This window comes from Microtus oregoni, unplaced genomic scaffold, assembly GCF_018167655.1.
Source record: "Microtus oregoni isolate MIOR12 unplaced genomic scaffold, Mior012 000060F_001, whole genome shotgun sequence".
In the NCBI taxonomy this organism is placed as follows: Eukaryota; Metazoa; Chordata; class Mammalia; order Rodentia; family Cricetidae; genus Microtus; species Microtus oregoni.
The window spans coordinates 948,530-974,890 of NW_024543836.1; the positions used below are offsets into that span (position 1 = coordinate 948,530).

Below are 26,361 nucleotides of genomic sequence, written 5' to 3' on the forward strand. Positions count from 1 at the left end.
ACACTTCAGGGTAGGCTCCATGCCTAGGAGGCCAATGCAAAATAAACTCAGAGGTATTTTTGCCGATGACATCTTTTCAAGGAGAAAAACCATTAGCCTGAGGACTGTATAAAAATACACCTCAGGGTAGGCAAGATGGTTCTGTGGGTAAAGGCACTTGCCACCAACCTTGACAACCCACGCTTGATGTCCAGGGCTCGAATGGTGGAGGGAGGCTACTGGAAGTTGTCATCTGACCTCCACAAGAGCGCTGAGCGCAGTGCTCATCACTCAGTAGGTGATGGGAAAAGAGACTGAGCGAGACACTGGCTCTATAGGTTAGAGGATCGGTTTTGACCTACCAAGCCAAGAAGAGCGGTCTACCAAGAAACGCAGGCCTGGCTCTATTGCCAGGTAAGCAGCACCACCGGTGGCCCACTATTCAAGCGCCCGGGCATCAGTCCCAGGAACTAACCCTCCAGGCGCTCGGGCTACTTCCAGGACGCCACACCCACAGGTTTGTGGGCTGCGGGAGTGTCGTGTGGTTTGGCTCGCCTTCTGCCCCCTCTGGGCCAATCCCGTGTGCGCTGGAACTAACCCGCTCACCCTGGCAGGTGCGCCAAGCCGAGGCGTGCAGGGACCAGGCGGAGGGCGTGGTCGAGGCGGGGAGGGGCGGGGCGAAGCGGCGGTGGGCGGGGACAGAGCCCGTGAAGCTCCAGGCGCTAGGCCCCTGCCGCCAGTTGCCGCGGTGGCTGCCGGGATGTGCCGCAGCGAATGGTCGCGCGGGGCGCCGCTCTGAGTGACCTTTCACCCGCGCCCAGCGGCCTCGGGCGGCGGCACAAGGCGGAAGCCATGGCGGAGGCGGCGGGCGAGGCGGGCGCGAGCGAGCGGGACCCAGACGCGGGCCGCGCGCGCCGGCGGCTGCGGGTTCTGTCGGGCCATCTGCTGGGCCGGCCCCAGGAGGCTCCGAGTACCAATGAGTGTAAAGCGCGGAGAGCCGCGTCGGCGGCCGGGGCGTCGCCCGCCGCCACTCCCGCCGCGCCGGAGTCGGGCACCATCCCCAAGAAGCGGTGAGTAGCGGGCCCGGGAAGGAGCTGGCGGCGGGAGGCCGCACGCGGCCTGGCTGAGGGAGAGGAGGGCACCGGAGTGGGCAAGGAGTTGACACGGTGGGCGGAAGGCATCCCAGTCCCTGCGCGTACATCAGCTCGCTGACGGAGAGTGGACCAGACGCGGGGCTCTGTCTGGAGGGGGCGGCATGGGTTGGCTGATATTGGTCCCTTTGACCGGAACGCGTTTCATGACCTCGTATAGAGAAGAATTTAGAGGAATCCCTGTTCTTGGTTTTTGGTGGTAGAAACTCATTCTCTGTCATTGAAGATCTTTGAACGGGTACCGGGGGCTTTCTTAATCTGTGATGAGGAGGTTTAGATTTGCATTAGATAGATTTTTGCTAATTTTCAAAAGCCTGGGAGCGGGATGAAGTAGGGTCAGGATAATTGATACTCCGGGAAAGGTCACTGAGTGGTTTCTGTGGGGGAGGCTACCTCTTCCTTATGGGAATGGGTTGTGACTTCAGGGAGGAAACTGGCGAGTAAGGTACAGCAGACTGCAAGCATTAGTTACTTAAGAGCTGGAAAGTCTACCTACTGGTCTCTGTAAGAAGCTAAAAGACAAGCGTCTGGCTGAGGAATGTTGATCAAATCCCAAGACCTTTGGAAGAAATCTCTCGTTTCGGATGGAAGATGTTGCAAGATGGTGTTTTCTGAGATCATCTGTTTGGAGGAACTTGGAGAATGAAAGCCGATTTTGCTAACTTTAATGGGTACTTTCAAAGTACTGGGGATGGCGCTAAATCTGTTACTTCTTCCTAAGCTATTAGGTTGGTGCTGTAGTCTCTCATTTTACAGATGAAGAAATTAAAAAAAGAGAGAAGTCCGCTGCAGGTACAGGTGCCTGTGTTACAGGTTGGTCATCAAAAACCAATCGACAGCTTCTTTAATTCACCCCTTGTAAGTCCTTACTGCATACACACTGTACTAGAAATGCGGAGATTCTGAAATACACTGTTCGCTGTAAGTCCCTAAAGTAATATATGTAAGAAATTTAGCTAGTAATTGAAACATGGTCATTCAACCCAGTTTTGAGTGTGTAATTCTTAGGATAAAGACTTTTTTGAGTTACAGTTCTTTTGTGTAAATCTTGAAGTTTGTATTAAAAATAGCCCACTGGGGAGGAACAGTGTTCATAGTAGATAAACAGAATGGTCCAGGTCAGGAAAGGGCGAGACTATGGAACTGCTGGGGTTCATGTGGCATAAGGGTGAGAAGGACAAGGGGCGAAGGTTTGAGAGGGGAAACTGGTTTTAGGGTATGTGGAGCAAAGCATTAGGTTTACTTTTTAGTAAGGGCACCCTGGAGTGGAAGTGAAGGTTGGTTTGGCAGTATAATAATGACTGGAAGCAGACCTGGGTTTGAATTCCATTAGGGCGTTTTCTACTTGTGAATTGACAGTCTCTCTCAGCGCTTCTGTCTCCTTACCTGGAGGTGTTGGTGCACACTTTTAGTTCCAGCATTTGGGAGGCAGAGGCTCGTGCCTCTGAGTTCGAGGCCAGCCTGGTCTACATAATAAAAGAGACCCTGACTCAGACTCAGAAAATAAAACCAAAGGGGCTGGAGAGATGGCTGAGCAGTTAGGAGCACTGTCTGTTCTTCCAGATGGTCCAGGTTCAATTCCACATGGCAGCTCACAACTGTCTATAACTCCAGGAATCTAACATCCGCACACAGCCATATATGTGCAGGCAAAACATCAATGCACATAAAATAAGAATAAATAAATCATAAATAAATATTAAAAAAAAATAAATAAATCATTACAAAATGTTTAAAAAAAAACTAAAAAACCAGGAAGAACCAATTCCTGCCTTGTTTTGCTTTGGAAACAGAAAAATGCATCTAAACTATGAAATGTTTAGTGTACAGCCTATGCTAGTGTTGCACAAGCTCTCAACAAATAGCTGTAGCTGTCCTTGTGTCTGAAGACAGTGGTTATGAATCTCGTATCTTAATAATGCTGGAACTCTGAACTAAGGAAAACCATTTGAAAATGATGAGGAGGTACATTTTCCAGAATTTGGTTATTTGGTAGTAGGAGGTTAAAATTGAGGGTCATATGTCACCTCTGGTTTCACTGAAGTTACAGGGTTTAAAATTCTTCATTCTTCCCCCCAATGGCTTCATATGCATAGATATTTTCTCATTTGCATGCATTTGTGTGATAAAACTATATATATATATATATATATATATATATATATATATATATACACTTATTCAGTAGGCAGGACAGGTTTCTTCAGGACTGAATTTAGTGGCCTTTGTCTTAGGCATTTAGAGAAGAAATAGCAATCAATGCTCTGAGGTAATGGATAAGATGTCTTAAGGCCGAGGATAACTGCTCTGGATGGGTGTAGTCCTTGTACGGCTGTCAGAGACTGAAGTTGTTGGTAGCCTAGGCAAAACTAGCCCATTTATGGCATAGGGTGTAGATTGTGGGGAGCTCAGAGTTAGCTGGGTAGTGGTAACATCTGTACATGCAGAACTACTCTGAAGTTTAATCAGAATGCTTGTATTTGACTGAGTGCGTAACACAACATTGTATTAAGGGAAACAAAAAATCATGTCTTAGATAAAACATCAGAAACTTTGGAGTGTGATCATTCTACTTGATTATTGTTCGTTGGGAAACCCAGGTCTTCTTTCCACTTCCTGCTACTTAGCTGAGTTTCAACATCTGTAGCAATAAGAACTGAGCCTAAGGGGAAGGCGAATTTTGGAGCAGGAGGAATCTAGTATATATCCAGCAAGATGCAATTACAGATGTGATGGGTGGTTTTGGAATCATCAGTGATTACATAGTACTCCTCTTTCCTTACCCTGGGTGGTGGTGTTGGTTGTCACTGTTTTATCTCATGGAGCAGTGACTTATTAATACTTCCTGCTTTCATTCCTCTTGCAGAATAGTCATGCATATGTTACTTTAGTGATATCTGCAGATAAATTGCTTTATAACAATGGCTGTGCTAGGTTAGCGATAAAGCCCTGGTCTTTAAGAACTCGCAATCTAGGAAGAGATTACAAGTTCCAGTATTGTAATTAGCGCTAGTTAGACAGAGAGTTATAGATGTAGTACAAAGGAGAGAAAGCTCTGGGCTTAGAGTCTTCCTGAAGAAGGTTTGAAAAATATTGTTGATACTTTGGTGGCTTGATTGGATGATGAGGAAAGTTTGTTATGGCAAAGCAAGGGCCGCGGAAGTACATGTTGTGTTTAGGTGACAGTTCATGTTTGTAGAGATGGAGTAAAATGAAAAAAGAAAGGCAATGGCCCTGAAGGCTTTGGCTTATATATAATCGGGCCATTCATTCATGGCAGTAGCATACAGCAGTGCACAGAGCTGTGTCTTATGAAACTTAGGTTCCAGTTGGAGTAGAGATAGTGGACAAGTAATAATAGCATGTGAGGTGGTAATAGACACAATAAAGAAACAGCTGAGGGCTGATAAATGGAGGAGCCTGCAAGATAAGCTGGGCAGTGACTGATTAGATTGGATTTGGTCATTATTGCTGGCACTAAGAATGAGTTGCAGTGAGGACATGGCATCTTGCATGCAAGGCAAGGGCTCCATTCTTGAGCTACAGTCCCAACCTACGTGTGTCCTTCTTTAAAATGTAATATGCAAGAGTAGAGGAGGTAGCTCAGTTGGTAAAATATTTACCCCCCAAACATGAGGACATGTGTTTGAGCCATAGCGTCCATGTAAAAAAAGTCAGATATTGTGATGTGTGTATAATTTCATTGCGAGTGAGGTGGAAGCAGGTGCCTCCCAGCAGCTTGTTGGCCAGACCTGAGCTCCTTTGCATTCTAGGACAATGAGAAATGCTGTCTTAGGAGGAAAAACGGTGAGCAGTTCTGAAGACCAACCTTGGAGGTATTACAACTTTGGTGCATGTTCTTCAGAGCCTGAGTTAACTTCTTGCAGATGATGTTTAGGAAGGCAGCCCACAGCGTCATTTCTGTACTGTAGGCTATTTGGACATGTTGGGATCCATTTGTAGATAGAGACTGCACCCAGACCCAAATAATCACACAGAAACTATATTAATTACAACACTGTTTGGCCAATAGCTCGGGTGTATTTCTAGCTACCTCTTACATCTTAAATTAAGACATTTTTACATTTTTATTAATCTAGGCTGTGGCCTACCAGTAAGTTTCTGGTATCCTTCTCCTTTGGCAGCTACATGGCATCTCTCTGACTTTATATCTCTCTGTCTCTATATCTCTGTCCAAATTTCCTGCCTGGCTTTACTCTGCTAAGCCATTGGCCAAAACAGCTATATTTATTATCTAAGAAAAGCAGCTCATATACAGAAGGACATTCCACATCAGACAACATTATTTGGAATAAGTGAAGCTTAATTTGGTAGTTATACCACATGAAATAGCATGGTCTGAGTTCTGAGCTGGGAATCCTAGTGATGGTGTTAATAGGAATTTTAATTTGAGTAAGTTAACTTCAAGGCACCATTCTAAAGCACATGCACATTGCCTCATTTAAAAGCTTTGGGAAACAGGAGGTATTTTATGTTGGTTACAGGAAGTAGAAGCTCAGTTAATTTTATTTGACTAATTAATGATAAGCATTTGTGAAATGAATGAAATGGTTTTTCAACTCTGGCCTCCTCTTAACCCATGTTCCTTTCCCTGTGCTGTTTCCTTGTTGCTACACTGTGGTACTTACTCCCTGGGTAAAGTTGTCAGGTTGTTCTCCTTAGTGTGCTAAGCTTCAAACTGTTTGTGATGAAAATAATTGAATACTGGCTTCTGTACTTTAGGTGTTAGTTTATGTTGTACTTAGTGATAAATTAGAAGTATCCCATCTAAGTGAAATTCAAAATTTAGGAAAATGTAAACTGTGGTTTAAAAGGGTAGCCTGGTTGCCTGCAAGTTAGCGAGTGAACTTTGTTGTTCCCCTTGTGGGAGAAGACAGTGTTAGTGTAAGAGAACAAGGAGAGATGTGGGAGAACCAAGGTCAGAGGGAAAGAGAAGGGGTTGTGGGGGACTTGCTGCCTGGCTAAACTGCTGTGGGCAAGAAACCTTGATGTCTTAATCTCTCTGGTTTGCACATTGACATAAAGCAGACCTTCTCCAACCGTTCCTCTTGTCCACAGGTTACCATAGAGCCATCTATGCCAGGTTCACTTAGTAAGAGTATCTGGGAGGAAATTCAGTGATGTGCTTTTAGGCTACAGAGAAATGGAGTGCTGTTACAGGAACACGAGATATTTTATATGTCTTTAAAAGCAGATATTATTCCTTTATTTTCTCATTATTGAAGAGATTTCTGCTGCTTATGAGATTAGTATGTTAATTTCAACCCTCAGCTAACCCAGAGGATCTCGAGCAGAGTCAACCCTTTGGAGGACAGTGATTGCTCCCCCTCTTCTCTCTGTTTGTTGTATTCTCAGGGTAATAGTTCATCATGTCTTTCCCAGTACCTGAGTTCAGAATCAGCTGAGTGATAACACAAGACACAAACAGAAATAAAAATGTGGTTGGAGAAGTAGCTCAGTGGTTAAGAGTACTTGCTGTTCTTGCAGAGGGCCCGTGGGTCCACAGCACCCTCATGGTGATTCACAACTATCTGTAACTATCACAACTCCAGTCCAAGAGGATTTGACACCCTTTTCTGGCTTTAGATGGGACCGGGCATTCATGTGGTACACATAATAAATGCAGATTAACACTTACACACATTAAACAAAAATTTTAAAAAGTGAAATGTCAACTTATTACAAGTAGAATATGGCTTAGATCTGGATTACCTAATATTTACCTCTAATTAGATAGATCATGTAATGGCTTCCTCTGGGGAAGAGATAGCCAGCTCCAGAGAGCTAACATGAGAGAGTGTTTTAAAGAGAGAAGATTAACCCAGGTGCTTGGTACGTTCTCTAAGAATTCATGAAGTATCCCATTCTTCTCTGTCCTGAAGTCTTCTAGTGCTAGAAACTGGAGCTGTGGGAGGACCTATGGCAGAAGTGTCTATTGAGGAAATAAGAGAAACTATCCATAACCATTGCTACTGAATACATTACACAGAACTTTTGATAGGACAGCTAATGACTTCAGAGAGTCTTCCCGAGTCAGGCCTTTTAGGTCCATTTTTCATTCTTGGACACTACTGTGGACTCTGGCTGCATATATACATTCGATACCTGGATCATCTTTACTCTTTGATGTGTTTGTTTTCCTCCAGATGCAATGCATATTGTTAGGTGGTACACACATAATGTGGGAATGGAATATGGATCAAAAACTTACTTGAATTGTTCTAAATCTACACATGTATGTGTATATTCATGTATGTTTCTGCTTGTGTATGCACATACACTGTAGGCCTGATGTTGATCTTGGTGTTTTTATTGATCGTTCCCTACTTTATTTATTTAAAAAGTTTAATTTTATGTACATGTCTGTGTCTGAGTGGCGGTTTGGGCTCATGAGTGTACTGCCCAGGGAGGCCAGAAGATGGTACCTGACCCCTGGAATTGGTAGTACAGGCAGGCAGTTTTGAACCATCTCATATAGTTGCTTGGATTCAAACTTGGGGGCTCCACAAATGAAGTACAGACTCGTAACTGCTGAGCCATCTCTCAGCCCTACATTTCCTTTTTAGAAAGGTGAATTTATACATTTTAAAAATTTTATTTGTTGATATGTGCCTGAATTTAATTATACCATGTGCTTGCAGGTTCCCGCAGCCAGAAGAGGGCATTGGACTCCTAGAGCTAGAGTTAGAGATGGTTGTGAGCACCCAGTGTGGGTGCTGGGAACTGAACCTAGGACCTCTGCAAGAGCATTGAGTGCTTTTAGCTGCTGAGCCATATCCCAGTTCCTACTTACTTGTTGAGATGGCCTCTCGCTGAACCTGGATCTTGCCAGTTTCTGCAGTCTAGCTACCCAGTTTGGTTTTGGGTTCCCCTGTCTCTGTGCCCTAAGTGCTGTGATTACAGATGACTTTCATGTTTTACCAACTCTTATATGGGTTCTGGGATCTGAACTCCAATCCTCACTCTTGTACGACAAGTGTTTTTATCCACTGAATTACCTCCCCAACCTAGTGTCCACTTTGTGTTTATGTGTGTTACATGTGCATGTGCATGTGTCTGTGGTTGTACAAAGGCATGGAGACCAGAGGTCAGCATCTAGTCTCTTTCTCAGATACTCTTTGTCTACTTTTTTAAGACAGTGCTTCTTGCAGAAGCTCATTGGTTCAGCTAGATTGGCAGGTCAGCAAGCCCCAGGGATCTTTCAGTCTCTTTTTCTGGTGTTGGAATCACAGATGAATGCCACTGTATCTAGTTTTTTATATGGGTGCCAAGGGTCCAAGTTTAGGTCCTCATGCTTGCACAACCAACACTTTACTGACCGGGGTACTTCCCAGACTGTAATTGTTTGTTTAGTTCAGCCTGATGTTTAAAAGTGTTCCATTGCATGTGTCTATACTATAGCTTGTCCTCTTCATTATTAATCAGCATTTGAGGGATTGATACTTTTCACTTTAGTGGTTTTACTATTGAGTTTATAGCTGTGAATTTTTTGTATATGTTATTGCAAAAGAAGGGACTGACCTGATTGGTCTTTGATTTAGTTAGTGAGCTTGGTTTCCAATGATTACACCATGTAGTATATTCATCAGTGTGTGCAGTGAATGCACCATGTAGTATATCATCAGTGTGTGCAGTGAATGCACCATGTAGTATATCATCAGTGTGTGCAGTGAATGCACCATGTAGTATATTTATCAGTGTGTGCAGTCTTCTTGACTGTGCCAGTGATTTGAGAGAATAACTTCTAACCAGGCACTAAATCATTCTTGCAAACTGATTACATAGAAATGTAAAAAGTATTTATTGTGTGTGTATGTATGTGTGTGTGTGTGTGTGTGTGTGCGTGCGTGCGTGCGCGCCTGTGTGCATGCACCTGACACAGTGCCTCTGTGGAAGCCTGAGGACAACTTTGTGGGGTTCCCTCCTGAATTTACGTGGGCCCAGGGGTTGAACTCAGGTTAAAGACCTTGCATGACAAGCGTCTTTATTCTCTGAGCCATCTTGTCAACTCCTGAGTTGAATTTTTAAACAATAACCTTAAATATGCTTGCAGTGTTTAAGTATTATTTATTAACTTACAAGATTTCAGCTAAAATTCCAAGTCTAAATCTGTTTCCCAAGTATACATTTTAATTTTGAGTTATAGGCAAGTCATTATTATTGGCCATAGTCATAAGCTTCTTAACCATATAAAAGATTAGGCCGGGTGGTGGTGGTGCCTTTAATACCAGTGCTCAGGAGGCAGAGGCAGGTGGATCTCTGTGAGTTTGAGGTCAGCTTAGTCTACAAGAACTAGTTCCAGCACAGGCTTCAAAGCTACAGAGAAACCCTATTTGAAAAAACCAAAAGTCAAAAAAAAAAAAAAAAATCAGGGTTTTGCATAGTTTTCTTAAAATAGACCATCAACATCTTCCTTTGATTCTTAAGCATTTGTATAGTTAACATTGGATTTTTGGTACTAGAGTATGCTTCCTTAATAAGGAAAACGTACCTTTCCAGTAACTGAGTTACTATTGATGAATGTTCTGCTTTCTAGCTGAGATTTGGAGCTGTAGATATCATCTTGTTATTCACTGTAGAAACTGCTGTGCGAGGCGAGGATCGGAGAGATGGATCAGTGGTTAGGAGCACTGACTTCTCTTCCAGAGGTCCTGAGTTCAATTTCCAGCAACCACATGGTGGTTCACAACCATTTGTAATGAGATCTGGCGCCCTCTGGCCTGCAGGGAGAACACTGTACACATAATAAATAAAATCTTAAAAAACAAAACATAACTGCTGTGTGACTACATGGATGTATTATTCTTGTAGTATGCTTGAAGTTACTAATCAGGAGTTTTGATAAGGATACCAGTCCTGTTCTTGTCACTACCTCACTGGAACTCTCAACTCTTTATAGTTACTCAGTTAGAGGTTTCGTACCATCAACTGGGGCAGTGTTTATGTATTCTAAGACCTTAGAATAAAGCAATATGAATTACCTGATTGACAGACTTTACAGGGCCTGCTCAGACTCTGCATTTCTTCTAAGAGGGCATGAACTCTACTGGAATCCAGCTTCAGGGCTATTAAAATATCACCTAATTTGCCATGCCCACCCTGGCATGGGTTTTATACGATTGGTAGCTTCTTAATAAAAGGAAATCTAGTGCTTAGGTACATGTATTGATTGGGATTGATTTTCTTTTTCTAATTTTTTTTGTTTGTGTTTTTGTTTTTCAAGACAGGGTTTCTCTGTGTTGCAGTCCTATCTCTTAGCTGTCCTGGAACTAACTCTTGTAGACCAGGTTGGCCTCGAACTCACAGAGAACTGCCTGCCTCTGCCTCCCGAGTGCTGGGATTAAAGGCATGCACCACCAACACCAGGATTAGATTTTAAGTATTTGTTTGAGTTAGATGAAACAGAAAGATGAATTTATTATTATTGGTTTTAATTATTTTGTGTATGTATTCAGGGAATTGAAGCCAGGACATTGAGCATGTTAGATATGTGCTACACCACTGAACCATATCCCCAGTCCTTAATTTGTTCTTCTATGTGTGTATTAATGTTTTCTAATTAGACTTTCACCAGTTTTGTGGGGAACTTCTCAGGTGATCTTTCTTCTAAGACTCGTTTTAATATTGATAATTATTGGCTGATTCTAAGTGATTCTACGTAAATGTCTTGCTGATTTATCCAACTCTGCACCCATGAGCTATGTTTGGTTATTAGTTTTCAGTCCCAAAATGCCACTGTTTCTCTTCACTTTTTTCATTATTTGGATGCTTCAACCCAACATGTCTCCTACCAGCATTGAGCTCCATCCTGACCCTTCGTGCAGTCTGATGGAGCAGATACATTTCCTTAGCTGTGTCTCACAACCTTCACTGACACCAACTCAGATAAAATTTTAATTTTTCCAATGCTGGGGACAAACCTAGAACCTTGTCAGTGGTCTCTGTAGCTGGGTTTTCTTTTTTTTTTTTTTTATCATATATATCTTTTAAAAATGATTTCCATTCCATTATGAGACCAGTATGTGCTCAGGGAAACTGAGTGCTGCATGGTGGTGCTATGCTAACTTCTAACATTGCACAAGTGATTGGCAGATAGATACGGTGTCGAGGATGTAATAAATTTTATAATCATTGTGTACAGAGGGAGTCATAAATCTTTGAGAACGAGAGAAGAAGCATTTCAGAAGAACTGCTCCCTGCATTAGTAGTTCTCGAGGGAGAGAAGGGCATTTCCGGGAAGAGACTGGAACAGGTACAAAGATAAGCTGCCATAAAAGGGCAAGATGTCCTAGGAGTGGTGATAAGGTTTTTGTGCCTGGGAATAGCTGGAGAGCGAGCAGTCTTTAAAGATGTTGTTGTTGTTGTTGTTGTTTTGCTGCATGGGTGTTTTGACTTTTGACTGTATGCACATCTGTGTGCCATGCACAGGGTGCCTACAGAGGCAAGTGGAAGCAGTTTGAAGGCAGAATATAAAGTTGCACATTTGTTTACCGATAGTTCCTGTTGATGCTGCTTGCTTTCTGCTGTTGCCTGTAACTTTCCTGTTTAGCTTTATGCTTTAGTCACGTGGATGCGAAAATCCTTATGCTTTTCTACCTCTGCTTAGCTGTAGTCTCTACCATCTCCCAGAGAACGCTTGGAATGCATGGAAGTTGCATGCTACCCCAGTGAAGCCAACTACTTTCAGCTAGAAAGGAGCACTGTTTGCCCATTGCTTTAGAAGACTTGGTACTCACTGTGGCCATAGTTTGTGCTACAAACAGGTGATCAGCTTTCTCACTTTGCTGTGTGATTACTTTGCTTACAAAGTTCATGTGGAGAACCATGCAGTGGAGTTAAAACAAAAATCTCGTGATGTTTTAAGTAAGTTTACCATTTTATTTCATAGCTGTCCTGGGGACATGAGGGCCAGGGCTGCAGTTTGCATTCATCTGGATCCTAGTGTGTCAGGTATTGTTTGAGTGGACCCGGACCTGGTGTAAAGACAGCTGTATTCCTGAACTAAGAAGGAATGGATGCTGATTGTAAACCTCCTAGTTTACGGAATGGTGTAACACCATGGAACTGTTGAGTGAATGTGGTAGAAAGTAGTAAAAACCCAGCTGGACTAAGAGTAGAGAGGGACTCAGTGGCAACAACACACTTGGAATAGAGGAAACAAACAACTAACAGCCGCCACCTTCTGCACCGGGAGGTCTGGTAGGACTGAAGAGCAGACTCTGGCGGTTCTGCTTTGCAGGCCATTGTCAGGAACATGGGCCTCATACTCACCAGGGATCTGTATCTTTGTTCTCATTAGAAATTCTTGGTGGGCTCTAAGGAGCCATGGCTCATTGTTGCCGCCATGTGAAATGTTTACCATGCATACATGGACTTTGAATAAATATTCTTGTGCTAGAGGCAAATTAATTGATTAAAAAATTTTTTAATTTTGTGCTTATAAGACTAACATGTAGCCAAGTGGTGGTGGCACACGCCTTTAATTCTAGCTCTTGGTAGGCAGAGGCAGGCAGATCTCTGAGAGTTCGAGGCCAGCCTGGTCTACAAGAGCTAGTTCCAGGACAAGCTCCAAAGCTACAGAAAAAACCTGCCTCAAAAAAACCAAAAATAAATAAATAAAAAGACTAACATGTATAAAACTAGGAAAAGTTGTAGAATAGATAATATTTACTAAGATTTAGCTAAAAATTCCTTTGGATAGCTCTCGTTTGCCTGCGTTCCTCTAAGAGTTGGGCAGAGGTCTGTGAGCCCCTGCCTGGGAAGCACATCTGTAGTCCCTGTTACTCTTTCCCCCTTTCCACTCTTCCCTGGTGTTCCCCATTCATTGTTAAACTCCACGTAGGTGAGTGCAGTGGGCTTTTGTTTTCTTTTTTTCAGTGCTAATCTGTGGATTTGGGAAAGGCTGGTGAGAGCAAGTTGATTTTATAGCACTGACCTTAAGTATGATCTTCCTTGTTCAGCAGATGAGCCTTCTGCTCTTGGCTTCTGCTCAGGCCCTAAAGTAATGTTTTCCTGTGTGGATGACTCTATTGGAAAATCCTAGAAGTGTTTCTTCAAAATGTGAATTTTAAGCTCCCACTGCCAGACATTCTAGTCATAGGTTAGGTTTACGGTGGCATCTAGAACTATGCAATTAAAGTGAGCAACGTCATATAGCTGGTGTGAGTGAGTCCTCTAACAGTGTGTGAGTGTCCATGAAGAAGATGTTGGGTGTCTTTCTCTATTGCTGTCCACTTTACTGCCTCAAGACAGGGTCTCCTAATTCACCTTTTCCACCTCAGTGTTGGGATACAGGCATATCACCATTCCTGGCTTTTATGTGGATGCTGGGAGACTGAATTCACGTCCTTGCCTTCATAGCGAGTACACTTTTCTGCTGTGCCATCTCCTAAGTCCCTGTTCCAAGCTTTGTGAGGCTTATCCCCCTCCCCCTTTGGGTTCCTGGAAGCAAAGATGACAATCTCAATTACCTGTTACCAAGCAGAAGGGATGCTGCTGATTATTATTAATATTGTAGATAAAACAGGAACAGCTTTCTATAGCAAGAATACTGACTATATCAAGTAATATAATGTTCAGTTTTGTCCGTTTTAGGCCTTTGCTTGGATGGGTGGTCTAACCCTGAAGGACAGTTTTCAAAGAAAACTAGGGCTTGATATCTGTAGTGACTGGCTTGCCTAGGTGTGAAGACAACTCTCTTGTTTTGTTCAGCTTTACAGTTTATATAGAACTGCATGACTCTTTCAGAAGGCCTTTGCTCCCTTACTGAGTCGTCAGTTCAGGAAACCTAAGATCCAGTTCCTTTTCCAGTTACTAGATCAGGAAACGAGTGGGAGCGGTTGAAATCAATTAGATTTTCCAGTTGGTACTGGAGAAGACTGAAAGTCCTTCCAGAATCATTAGGTAGTTTAGATTAAAAGCAGACAGTGAAGGAGAAAAGAGCCATGGAAGTACAGTTGAGGGAACACAAGGAGAATCTATATGGTCTCCTTTTTTAGCTGGCAGTTTCTGATGCTGATTTGGGTGGTTTTCAGGATAGAGTAAGTTACTTGTACCCTTTTAGGTCTTTACAAGGTAGGCACCAAACTTGTATAGGAGTGGGTGGTTGTCCGCTCTAGACCAAGGTATGCTTGACTAATACTTGTATTTACATTTCCAGAGACACTCAAACATCAATATAAATTTAATTGGCAGAATTTGGGGTGGTAGTTAAGAACAGTGTTGGAATAAGGGCCTGGTGTGCCTGGGGCTTGCCACATTATTGTGTCAGTTTGAAAGGGTGGTGTTGCCTCACTTACTCCAGTTTTCTCTCCTTAGACCCCCTTTCTTGTTTCTTTGTCTACAAGAATGTCCCCTATCTGTGTTTCTTTTTGCTTTTATTTTAGACACAGTTTTCAACCCTTGATCCAATCCTGCAAACTATAAAAGGTTTTGACTGTGGAGAGTTAAATACGTATTTGATTTGTTGTATGTTGAACTTGTGATTGTAGCATACTTCTGTTTTTAAAATAATGCTAGAAACTCCTTTTTTAAGCTGGGTGGTAGTGGCACTTGGGAGGCAAAGGCAGGCAGATCTCTGTGAGTTTGAGACTAGCCTGGTCTACAAGAGCTAGTTCCAGGACAGGCTCCAAAGCTACAGAGAAACCCTGTCTCAAAAAACCAAAAAAAAAACAAAACAAAACAAAACAAAAACAAAACAAAAAACCAAACCAAAACAAAAATCATGAGAGAGTTTGGGAAGTAATTCTAGACACAGAAGAACATAGTTAAGCACAGCTTCTTGGTAGCATCATTTTCTCGGGTGGGCTCTGTTTGCTAGAAGCAAGCACATCTCATTTAAGAGAGGCTTCCTGACTCAGCTTTAGCTGCAGATACCTTGCAGCTGTCTTAAGAGGACCTGCCAGCAAACACTTAAATTGTGTTTATGAATAGTCGATAACATGCTTCTTGGTGGTGGCAGGGACCTTGAAACACCATAGAATTGTGGCAATAAACATAGCTTCAGCCAGTACCACTACCATGAGGCTAGACTGTCAGAAAGCTAAGGAATAGGGTGAATCCAACCATCAAAGTCATGGCTTTAATCCTAGCCATATTGCTCAAGCAAATTAAAGACTCCTGTGGTCAGAAAGAGGGAGAGATAAACCTCTAGACAACTTACAGTGTGTTTAAAAATATATGTAGGTAAGCCGGGCGGTGGTGGCGCACGCCTTTAATCCCAGCACTTGGGAGGCAGAGGCAGGCGGATCTCTGTGAGTTCGAGACCAGCCTGGTCTACAAGAGCTAGTTCCAGGACAGGCTCCAAAACCACAGAGAAACCCTGTCTCGAAAAACCAAAAAAAAAAAAAAAAATGTAGGCTTTAGAGAGAAAAAAAGGGTTAGGTGTGGTGGCACACATCTTTAATCCCAGCACTTGGGAGGCAGAGGCAGGCAGACCTCTGTGAGTTCAAGGACAGCCAAAGATATACAAAGAAACCCTGTCTCAAAAAGCCAAACATTAAATATAAAAGTCAATGAAATATAGTTTAAAATAAAGCTACATAAAGATGGAAAATACACAGAGTCTGGATACTATATGTTATTGTGTTGTCTTTGAATTGTTTGATTGCTGAGGAAGGAGCAAAAGCTGCTAAAAGATATTTGGTTAAATGATGCTGGATTAATCAAACATATATATTTTGAAAATCCTTTGACTTCAAAATTCAAGTCAAAAGATATATTACTTTGGAGAAGAGGTTTTACTTTTGTTTCCACAGGAAATGAGATACTGTGGATTCATTCTGCTTCAAGAAAAATCAGGTTTGATCAAAGAAGAACCCCTGAGAAATCTCTGATAGGAGCAGATAGCCCAGATGTCTGAGTTCTACATCCAGAACCCTTTCAAGACCGCTGGCTGAGATGATCAAGCCTCACAGGATACTCCAATCAGGACTTGATAATAATTCTAAATTTTCTTTAGGTCCCCATAATTTTATCAGCGCCCCCAATCAGCAGGAAGTAGCTTGGAAAACTATGCCCACATCTCCCCCCAAAATAGATTATGGATATTTATCTTTGTTTAGAGTGTTGGTTACAAATTTTTATGGATAATGGTCAGGAAGAAAGCTAAACAAGGGAGATTCGATTCAGAGTTCTTGTTTTGAAAAAAAAAGGGGGGGGGGATGTGCTGTGGGACAGTGGTTTTGTACTCTGTAAAGATTTGTCACTTGTATTTTAATAAAATGCTGATTGGCCAGTAGCCAGGCAGAAAATATAAGCGGGGCGACCAGTCAGGAAGTATAGGCAGCAATGAGAAAGGAGAATTCTGGGAAGAGGAAAGACTGAATCTGCAGCAGTTGTGACCTAGCTGCAGAAGAAACAAGATGAGAATGCCTCACTGATAAAGGTATCAAGCCACATGGCTAACACAGTCAAAAATTATGGGCTAATATAAGTTATAAGAGTTAATAAGAAGCCTGAGCTAATAGGCCAATTACATTATAATTAATGTAAGCCTCTGTGTGTTTCTTTGGGATTGAACGACTACGGGACCAGGCTGAACAGAAACCTCTGTCAACAGTAGTATGCAGGTTTTACCAGAAGGCACATTATACAGATGACAAGAGAACTATCTAGAACTCACAGAACGATCTAGAACCCTCATCTTGTCAGAGCCCTGTAACTAATCATTTAGATTGCATAGCACATTATTCCCACCAGTGACCAACTTAATTAGCAAGCAGGTAGACTAGGTCATGATGGAAAACAAAGTTATTACTTTTTATTGTAAGCCAGCAAGTTTGTAGTACTTTATTACAACAGCCATAGGCAGCGTTAGAGGATTCAGTGATTATATTAGCTTTTCTCATTACTGTGACAGCTTAAGGGAAGAAAAGATTGTGTTTAGATTGTAGTCCATTGTGGCAGGGAAAGCACCGTGACTGCTTTGTTTACATCTTTCTGCTAACTCAGCTTGTTTTGTAGAAATTATTCTTTTCAAATTGGGCATGGTAGCACATATCTGTAATCCCAGCACTTGGGGGAGGGTCAAGAGATAGAGAGGCCAGTCTTATACTGATGGGGGAGTGTCATATATCAATCTGTTGATTTCATTGGTTAAGCAATAAAGAAACTGCTAGGCCCATTTGATAGGCCCACCCTTAGGTGCATGGAGTAAACAGAACAGAATTCTGGGAGAAAGAAGCTGAGTCAGTGAGTCGCCATGATTCTCACACTTCAGACAGATGCAGGTTAAGATCATTCCTGGTAAGCCAGCTCGCGGGCTACAGCAGATTATTAGAAATGGGCTAGTCCAGGTGTGAGAGCTAGCCTAGAAGAGGCTAGATAGAAATGGGCCAAGCGGTGTTTAAAAGAATACAGTTTCCGTGTAATTATTTCGGGTAAAGCTCGCCGTGGGGGCGGCCGGGTGCCGGGGACGCAGCCCTGCTGCTCCTTATTTCAACATTAGACTGCGTGAGGCCATGAAGTTTTCCAAGGCTGACTGACTGTATCTTGAAAGTGTAGGTGACCCCTGCCTGCATTCTTCCACAATACCTTGAATAGACTGCAGGTAGGTCATGTTCAGTTGTGTTGTGTTTGTCTGCCCCACACCTCACAGTGTCTCCAGCTTATTGATTGGATGCTTTCTACAGTCCCAATTCAGTGATGAATTAGACTCACGGTTTTGCAAGTAGAGGTTCTCTCAGGAATATTCAGAGACAGAAGTGTCCATGCCCTGCACAGAAAGCGAAATTAGTGCACCTTGGAATTAGTGCATGGTTCCTTCTCTCTGGGAAATACCAGCATAATCAGATAAAGGTAGGGTGGTGCATTTTATATCAGGCAATAGGAGATAGTGTGTGATTCTGGTGCTGATCAAAGCCTAATGACATTCAGTTTATTTTCTAAGTCAGATGTCGCATCTCACAATTAGGCGTGATAGTCTGTTAAGGTTTTCTCTAAAATAACTGTAACTATTGTATATAGAGCCAAGCTGTTTGTATTAACTCCCTGTTTGAAAGGGAGATTCATATCCGATGCAGGCAATGTATATTGTAAACATTTTTGAAAACTTTCTTACTGAGCTTTTAAATAAATTTGTAGGATGACTTTAAAATTATTTCAGAAGACCTACATTTTAAGTTAAACTTAGAATATAGTATTAATCCCTCTTCCCCTATCAACCTTTAGATTTCTAGTGAGAACCTCCCACCCCCCAGTCTTTTTTTTCTTTTTTCTTTTTTTGGATTTTCGAGACAGGGTTTCTCCGTAGCTTTTGGGTCCTGTCCTGAAACTAGCTCTTGTAGACCAGGCTGGCCTCGAACTCACAGAGATCCGCCTGCCTCTGCCTCCCGAGTGCTGGGATTAAAGGCGTGCGCCACCACCGCCCATCTACCCCCCACTTTTTAAATAAAGTGGTGGTAATCTTTTTTGTAGGATTTCCCTCAGTCAAATCTCTCCCTCTACAATATTGACCTTGGTCTATGAGATTTTTTATTTCAATAAGTGTGTGTGTGTGTGTGTGTGTGTGTGTGTATTGCCATCTTTCTCATCACTGTTTTTGTTTTTGTTTTTGTTTTGTGAGACAGGGTTTCTTTGTGTAGCTCTGGTTGTCCTAGAACTCTCTCTATTGACCAGACTGACCTCAAAGTCACAGTCTCCTGCTTCTGCCTTTGCCTCCTGAGTGCCTGGCTCTCATCACTTCTATTTCACATGATCTCCTTCTGGTTGTACCAGCCTTGAAGCAGTTCATCACAAGCCAGAGAATAAAGATCTTTATTAGAGAATCTTGAAGAGGGTTAGAATTTCTGTACATTGTGTGATTGATGCTGAGGTTGGCTTGGCCAGCACTGGGACTACTGACTCCTCTCGTCTCATGCTTCCAAACTGGAACAGACCGGTCAAAACTTACCTTCATCTTGACTGAGTAAGAAGTGAGGTGTCTTTCATTAGAATTTTATCAGAAAAGCTTTAAAAGTTATTAGCTAACTAATCTTAAAAAAATTGTTAACCCAGAGAAAAGTAGGTGAATTATCTTTTTCCTTTTTCTGGTTTTTGCATGAGAATACCTTGCTTAGAAAAAGTAATGGTAGAGGCCACATACTTAGACCCCCCCCCCCCCCCAAGCTTGTAATGTACTATTGACAGGAGTGGGGATGTAATGATCAGTATCTAGGTACAGACCCAGAAGTGAGCCTTCCCATTAGGACTAAATAAGGGAGCTCCCTATGGATTAGGATTAGCAGTACTAGGTCTAAACATTCCACTGAATGGCCAAGTAACAGGCCTGGGGAGTGGGAAAATGGTGTTTGCAAACCACACACCTCCTAGGAAAATACTGCCACCTTGTGTATATGTGATGCTATTTTATAAGTATTCGTTTTCTTTTATTGCAACAAATAATTCTTTTTCATATTTGTACTACTTGGTCCTGCAAGTTTGCAAAACTTTTTTTAATAGAGTAAAATCAAGCCAACCGTCTTCTTTTTGACAGTAGGAAGAATCAGGTTTTGAAGACATCAAATTGGGTGTAGTTAGCTCCAGGAAATAGGAGATTATACTCATTTACCTATGGTTTAGTTGTGGAAAACTTTCTTTTGCCGGGCGGTGGTGGCGCACGCCTTTAATACCCGCACTCGGGAGGCAGAGGCAGGTGGATCTCTGTGAGTTCGAGACCAGCCTGGTCTACAGAGCTAGTTCCAGGACAGGCTTCAAAGCCACAGAGAAACCCTGTCTTGAAAAACAAGACTAAACCTGGAGCTAGACTGACAACTAATTGAAATACTACCCCAGCTATCTTCTTTTCCTGCTTCTCTCTTCCTTCCAGTCACAGGAGCGTGGCCCAACTGACTTTTTATGTTGTCGCTGGGCTCTGAACTCAGGTTTGAGTGCCCTGCATCAAATGTTTTTATATACTAAGTATCTCTCCAGCCCTGAGCTGTGAAGTTTTCTTGTAAAGGTATTCCTAGAAGTCTATTCTACACCGTCTTCCACATTATGTAGGAATGTTGTAGGATTAGGGGAAAATATTAAGCCAGGTGAAGCCCACACCTTTAATCCCAGCAGATCTTTGTGAGTTTGAGGCCAGCCTGGTCTACATAGCAAGTTCCAGGGCAGTGAGGGCTATGTAGAGACTCTGTCTTAAAATAGAAAGAAAATAGGCATTAATGTGACCTATCTATAAATTTAATCTTTGAGTAGATGCTCTTGAGATGTTTGAGCATTTTTTTAAATAGAGACCATATTTTATTGATAACAAACCATGATTTTATTGTTATTTTTATTGCTATTTTTCCTTTTGAGATAGGGTCTCACTATGTAACCTAGACTAGCCTTGAACTTGTGATCCTTTTGCCTCTGCATTCCTAGTTCTAGGAAACCATTATTTCAAAGAGAAAACTTTTGGTTTTGTCTCAACTTTATGTATAGAGACTTTTTGTACATATTTGGTTACTTGTATCTGATTCATTATACTATACTCATGTTGTGTTTGTTTGAAAAACCTTTAGTCTATATCAATAATTGTTATAAAAATTTACTTCTCAATTTTTGTTTCCTTCTCCCTTGAGAATTACGGAAAATTTGAAAAGTACTTTCTCTTGAGAGCATCTTTGTTTATTTTGAATTAGTGCTTTTACTGTATTTAAAAAGAGATGGGTTTCTAGCTGGGTATAGTGGCAAGCTTATTTTGAATTAATATGACATTAGCCTTTTTGAGTAGAAAACAGTTTTCATTTAGTTATTTTCATTTCAAGCTGCATAGCTGAAACATTTGCTACTAATTTATTTCAGTAGCTAAGATCACACCCAGAACCCTTGTAAACTAGAACTAACACCATACTTAAGTGTGGCTCTGCACATGCTCAGACCAGTGTGTTTCCTGTGATGTGCATTGCTGATTTTGGTGACAGTGGTCTTTGAGAGTGTGAAATCTAGCATTTGGAAATGAAAAATGAAATATTGAAAGCCGATATAGTCATTAGTGGTTATCTGTAGATCTAGATTGGTAGTTACGTTGAAGCTGAAGAGTGTAGGTGGTTTATAAAGCTATCACTGACTTTTCTATGTCTTTTTATATTTTCAAAGTACCAATACTTTGGTTCTGTGGTCCTTCACCCTCTGTTTTAGTTTCTGTTCATTAACCTTGCCTCTGGTCTTTATTATTTTTCCCATCTACTGCCTTCAGGCTTGACCTGTTGTTCCCTTCCTAAGGAGTTCATTAAGTCTGAATGTGCTCTGCAGTTGAGATGTAAACACAGACATGTAACCTTTGCTCTATCTCAGAGGTTCCGATAATGATGGAGGAAGGTCATTGGCTAATAAAGGCACTGCCCTGGCCCATTTTATTGGTTAGAGGATAGGTGGGAGGAGTAAACAGAACAAAATGCTGGGAGGAAGAGGAAGTGAGCGCAGAGACTCCACAGCTCTCTCGGGAGCAGACGCCTGAGAGAGAGATGCCATGCCCCGCTCCCGGGATGAAGCTCCGACCCAGGATGGACTAGACTAGAATCTCCCCGGTAAGCGCACCTTGGGGTGCCATACACAGATGATTAGAAATGGGTTAAATTAATATGTGAGAATTAGCCTAGAAGAGAATGGGCCAAGCAGTGATTAAAAGAATACAGTTTGTGTGTTGTTATTTCGGAGCATAAGCTAGCCATGTGGGCGGCCGGGTGTGGGGGACGCAGCCCTGCCGCCCCATACTACTACAGGTTGGCGCCCAACGTGGGGCGCCAAAATGTAACGGCGTAAATGAATGCAGACAGAGTGTAAAAATATATATATATATAGCTTTAATGTAGAAATAGACTTACAGAACCACCGTTCCCGCGGAGACCAGGAAAGCAGAAGCGAGCTCGGAGCTTGCTCGCCAAATTTATAGGCAGACATTAGCCTGAGGCGAACACGCCCCTTAAGGGGCGGGACTTATCCCTACACGATAAGATATTTTTTTTTTTAATTTGAGTCTAGTAATTTTTAAATTTCCCCCTTGATTTCTCCAGTTACCACAGAGTACATTGTTCGGTCTCCATGAGTTTGTATAGCCTCTGTAGTTTCTCGCTATCACTGTAAGACTAGGGTATAAAAGATTATTTTCTTTTTAGTTTGTTAAGACTTGATTTATGGCCTAAAAGGTAGCACTAATATTTTAAATCTGCTTTATTTTTTTTTTAATTTTTATTTATTATGTATACAACTTTTTGCCTCCACACGCCAGAGGAGGGCGCCAGATCTCTTTACAAATGGTTTGGAGCCACCATGTGGTTGCTGGGAATTGAACTCAGGACCTCTGGAAGAGCAGACAGTGCTCTTAACCTCTGAGCCATCCCTCCAGCCCTAAATCTGCTTTATTAATGTGTCTGCTAGTAGTTGAACTACCTTATATTGGTCTTTTTCATTATAGCAAAAAATTAAAAATTCTGATGTATTCCTAGCACATGTGAAAGTCAGGTTTCTGTTCAAGTGAGTCCCTAGTTTTAACCGCAGTTATTCAGACCATCTTACGATTTATTTACTTAACACTATTAAGGATCAATTTCAGGATTTTGAGCCTGCCAGGCTATCTCCCATGCTTTAAACTTAGTGTACAAAGTGAAGTATTGATCTTATAATCACACTTCTTTTCATTTATCTTTGAATGAATTAAATTTATTGATTGTAGCTCACTGTGTAGCATCTACTGCTTATTACAGTGAGTTTATATTTAGAATAGTTAATATGTAGGCATTTTAATGTTCTCATTTTTATTTCAACTAATAGTAATAGATATAAGATCTTTTAAATGGTTGGTTTTGAAATATTTAGCAAAAGTTACTTTTAAAAGAGTTAAAAGTTATGTTTAGTTTTTTTGTGTGTGTGTATAAGAGAGAGAGGTGGGGGAGAGATAAAAATAAAGAATAGTAATATTAGTTATAAGGGAAACTCAACATGAAAAGACTGAAATGAGAGACTATGACATTTTTTCTGGTATCTTTTGCTTTACCCCTGCAATGGTGAGCACACGGATACCCATTGAGAGGCTAGTTCGTGAATGCTTTGTGTGTTTTGGGAAGAGTACTAGAGTAAGACAAAGGGCTGAGGGGCTCAGAGGTCGGCACATGAAAGTCTGTATAAGTGAGTTGATTTTGGGGTTTGCCTTTGTGGTTTTGCACGTTTTCTTAGTATTAAAGTGGAAATGGTGGTGATTGCTGGTAGTATGACTGATAGTATGATGTTATGTATATAGGATATATATATATATATGTAGTAATAAGGGCGGCGGGGCTGCGTCCCCAGCACCCCAGCCGCCCGCACGGCTAGCTTATACCCCAAAATAATTACACGGACACTGTATTCTTTTAAACACTGCTTGGCCCTTTAGCCCTAGCCCTTACTGGCTAATTCTGTTATCCCGATCAACCCATCTCTAATAATCTGTGAGAACCGGTCTTACCGGGAAGATTCTAGCCTATGTCCATCCTGGGTCGGAGCTTCATCCCGGGAGCGGGGCATGGCGTCTCTCTCAGGCGTCTGCTCCCGAGAGGAGAGCTGTCGAGAGTGACCTCACTTCCTCTTCCTCCCGGCATTCTGTTCTGTTTACTCCACCTACCTATGTCCTAACCAATAAAATGGGCCAAGGCAGTTCCTTTATTAGCCAATGACCTTCCTCCATCATATATACTTATGTGTCTCTGTGTATTATATGTGTGTGTGTGAGAGAGAGAGAGAGAAAGAGAGAGAGAGAGAGAGAGAGAAAGAGAGAGAGAGAGAGAATGCATGAGAGTGGTGTATGTGGGTATGTGACGTGCATGTGGAATCTAGAGGTGTTGGGTTCTCCAGGTGGTTGTGAGCCACCACATGTGGGTTCTGGTTGCCAAACTCAAATCCTCTGTAAGAACAGCACACGCTTTTAATTGCTGAGCTATGTTTAGCACCAGCATAGGTCTTTTATGTGTATATACATATGTATGTTTTCTTCTCATTAGACAAGAAGTTATGAAATGGAATGGATGGGGCTATAATGATTCCAAGTTCTTCTTCAATAAGAAGGGACAGGTTGAGCTGACTGGGAAAAGGTAACTCTGCTTTTTAAGTTTATTTTATTCCTCTTTTCCTCTTCCTATATTTTTTAAACACATGAAAAAGGGAATGGTAGTATGATGGTCCCTCCTCTAAGCATAAAGTTACCAGCATTTTTCTATATTCCCTTATAGCCTATATTTTAAATTCTGATGGCATCATAATCCTATACTTTTATATTTTTTAAATTAAGCTCTAATATAATCATTTATATATTAATTAATATGATCACTTTTCTAAAGTAACAAAGCTTGTTAAAATATCTAATGTTTTAATCCATATTCTCGTTGGCCCTGTTTTCTTACAAAAGATTTCTAAAGATAGTTTTCTGAATCAGGATCCAAAAGAGTCATCCAGCCACCGCTGGTCCTCCATGCTTTTGATTTATTGGAAGTGAATTTCTTTTTAAGTCTGGTAATTTCCATCTGGGTTTGGGTTATAATGAAAGGTAACACCTTTAAGGTTGTTAGGACAGCATTAATTAAGAGCAGAGAAGATGTGGTGGTGCTCCTAAGAGACTTTATCTAGGGCAGTGGTTCTCAACCTTCCTGATGCTGAGACCCTTTTAGACAGTTCTTCATGTTGTGGTGACCCCAACCATAAAATAATCTTTGTTGCTACTTCACAGCTGCAATTTTGCTATTGTTATGAATCATAATCTGAATATCTGATGTGCAGCATGTCTGATAGACGATCCTTGTGAAAGGTTGGTTCTACTCTCAAAGGGGTTGCAACCCATAAGTTGAGAACCTCAATCTAGGTAGTGATAGAAGTAGAGAATTTACCTGCTAGTTTTAGAGACTGGAGATTTGCAGTACTCCCTCTGTAACCAGTATGGGTTCCCTAAGGCTTCGTTTCCTGCATCACTGAGTTCTGATCTAAAGACATGAGAGAAAGGAAGGACAAAGGTATATTCTGTCAGCTCTTAAAGGTGGGCATGGGGAAGGTGGGTACTTGGCATATTTGTTTCAGGGGTAGGCAGTTCTCCCCTGTCTCCAAATCCCATACAGGAATAAGTCCCCAAACATGGATCTGGGTACTCTGTAATTAAATATGTAGTATGCAAGCAGTTTTGTTAATAAAACGTTTAGGAACTGCTTGATTATTCCTAGAAGCAAGATCTAAACTTCACTTTTGGATAAAGATACCTCTCTCTAATATTCTTTATCTATTGTACCTTAGGTACCCTCTCAGTGGCTTGGCTTTACCAACTTTGAAAGACTGGATCCAGAAAACCCTTGGAGTAAATCTGGAGCATAAAACTACCTCTAAAGTAAGCAAACAGTAGTTATAAATGTTCAGTTGTGCTTTTCATGCCTGCTCAGCTCTTATCAGAGCTTGTTACATTGTTTGGTGCAGTTTTCTTGTGAAGTCTATTATACTGGGCTTGTTTAGTTCAGTTTTTCTAGTGTTAGAGATCTAGATCCCAACCTCAGAATTGGCCATATTTATCAGGCAGACTTTCTGTGCCTTGGTGATTCTAAATTGAGCTGAGTGTAAAAACTGTTTTGTTTCGTACTGGGTGGCACTTAGTGCAAACTAGTTCATTCTGTGAGAGCTGTTGGTTTTACACAAGGCTTATATTAAAATAAGAGGCCGATATTATTGTAAATGTTATCTAGGATAAATATGTGCTAATTTAAGGTGAAAATATACTTTAATATTATTCCATATAATTTTTAATATTAGAACAGATAGGATACATGAAGAATTACATTTAGTGAAAATGTGAATAAGATAATCAATATTTTAATTAGTTTTATAGTGGTGTTAAAGAATTTTAATCTGACCTGGTGTCAGTGGCCCATGCCTGAAATCCCAACACTTGGGTGGTAGAAGCAGGAAGATTATAAATTTGAGATTAGCTTGAGCTACATAATGAGGTCCTTACAGAAAAGAATAAAGCCAAAATCTTCAAAAAAAATTCTTAAACTTTATGCATATGAAACCAATGAAATATTTGGCATTTCTTTATATTGTCATTATTCTTACTGTTATTTTGCTATGCATGGTAGTCATCTCATCTCTACAATTGTATATTCAGTCCATAAGTATGGGCTGTCTTGTTTCCTGTATTCAGCATGTAATTGTTTCTAGGAGTTGGAGCAATGGCTTGGTAGTTGAGAACACTTAATACTTTTGCAGAAAATCTGGGTTCAGTTCCCAGAGCCCA

The 26,361-nt window shown here is 41.5% G+C and overlaps 1 protein-coding gene across 2 annotated transcripts in view; it reads left to right on the forward strand.

Annotated features, from left to right (window-relative positions):
* Positions 1-733: 733 nt before the first annotated feature.
* Positions 734-26,361, forward strand: part of LOC121439070 (alkyldihydroxyacetonephosphate synthase, peroxisomal) — a 93,152-nt gene continuing 67,524 nt past the window's right edge. For both annotated transcript variants that reach the window (XM_041639561.1, XM_041639562.1), the window contains exons 1-3: positions 734-1,049; positions 24,095-24,184; positions 25,371-25,461. In XM_041639561.1, the coding sequence (XP_041495495.1) occupies positions 754-1,049; positions 24,095-24,184; positions 25,371-25,461 (477 nt within the window). In that variant the 5' untranslated portion in view covers positions 734-753. The remainder of the gene's footprint in view (positions 1,050-24,094; positions 24,185-25,370; positions 25,462-26,361) is intronic.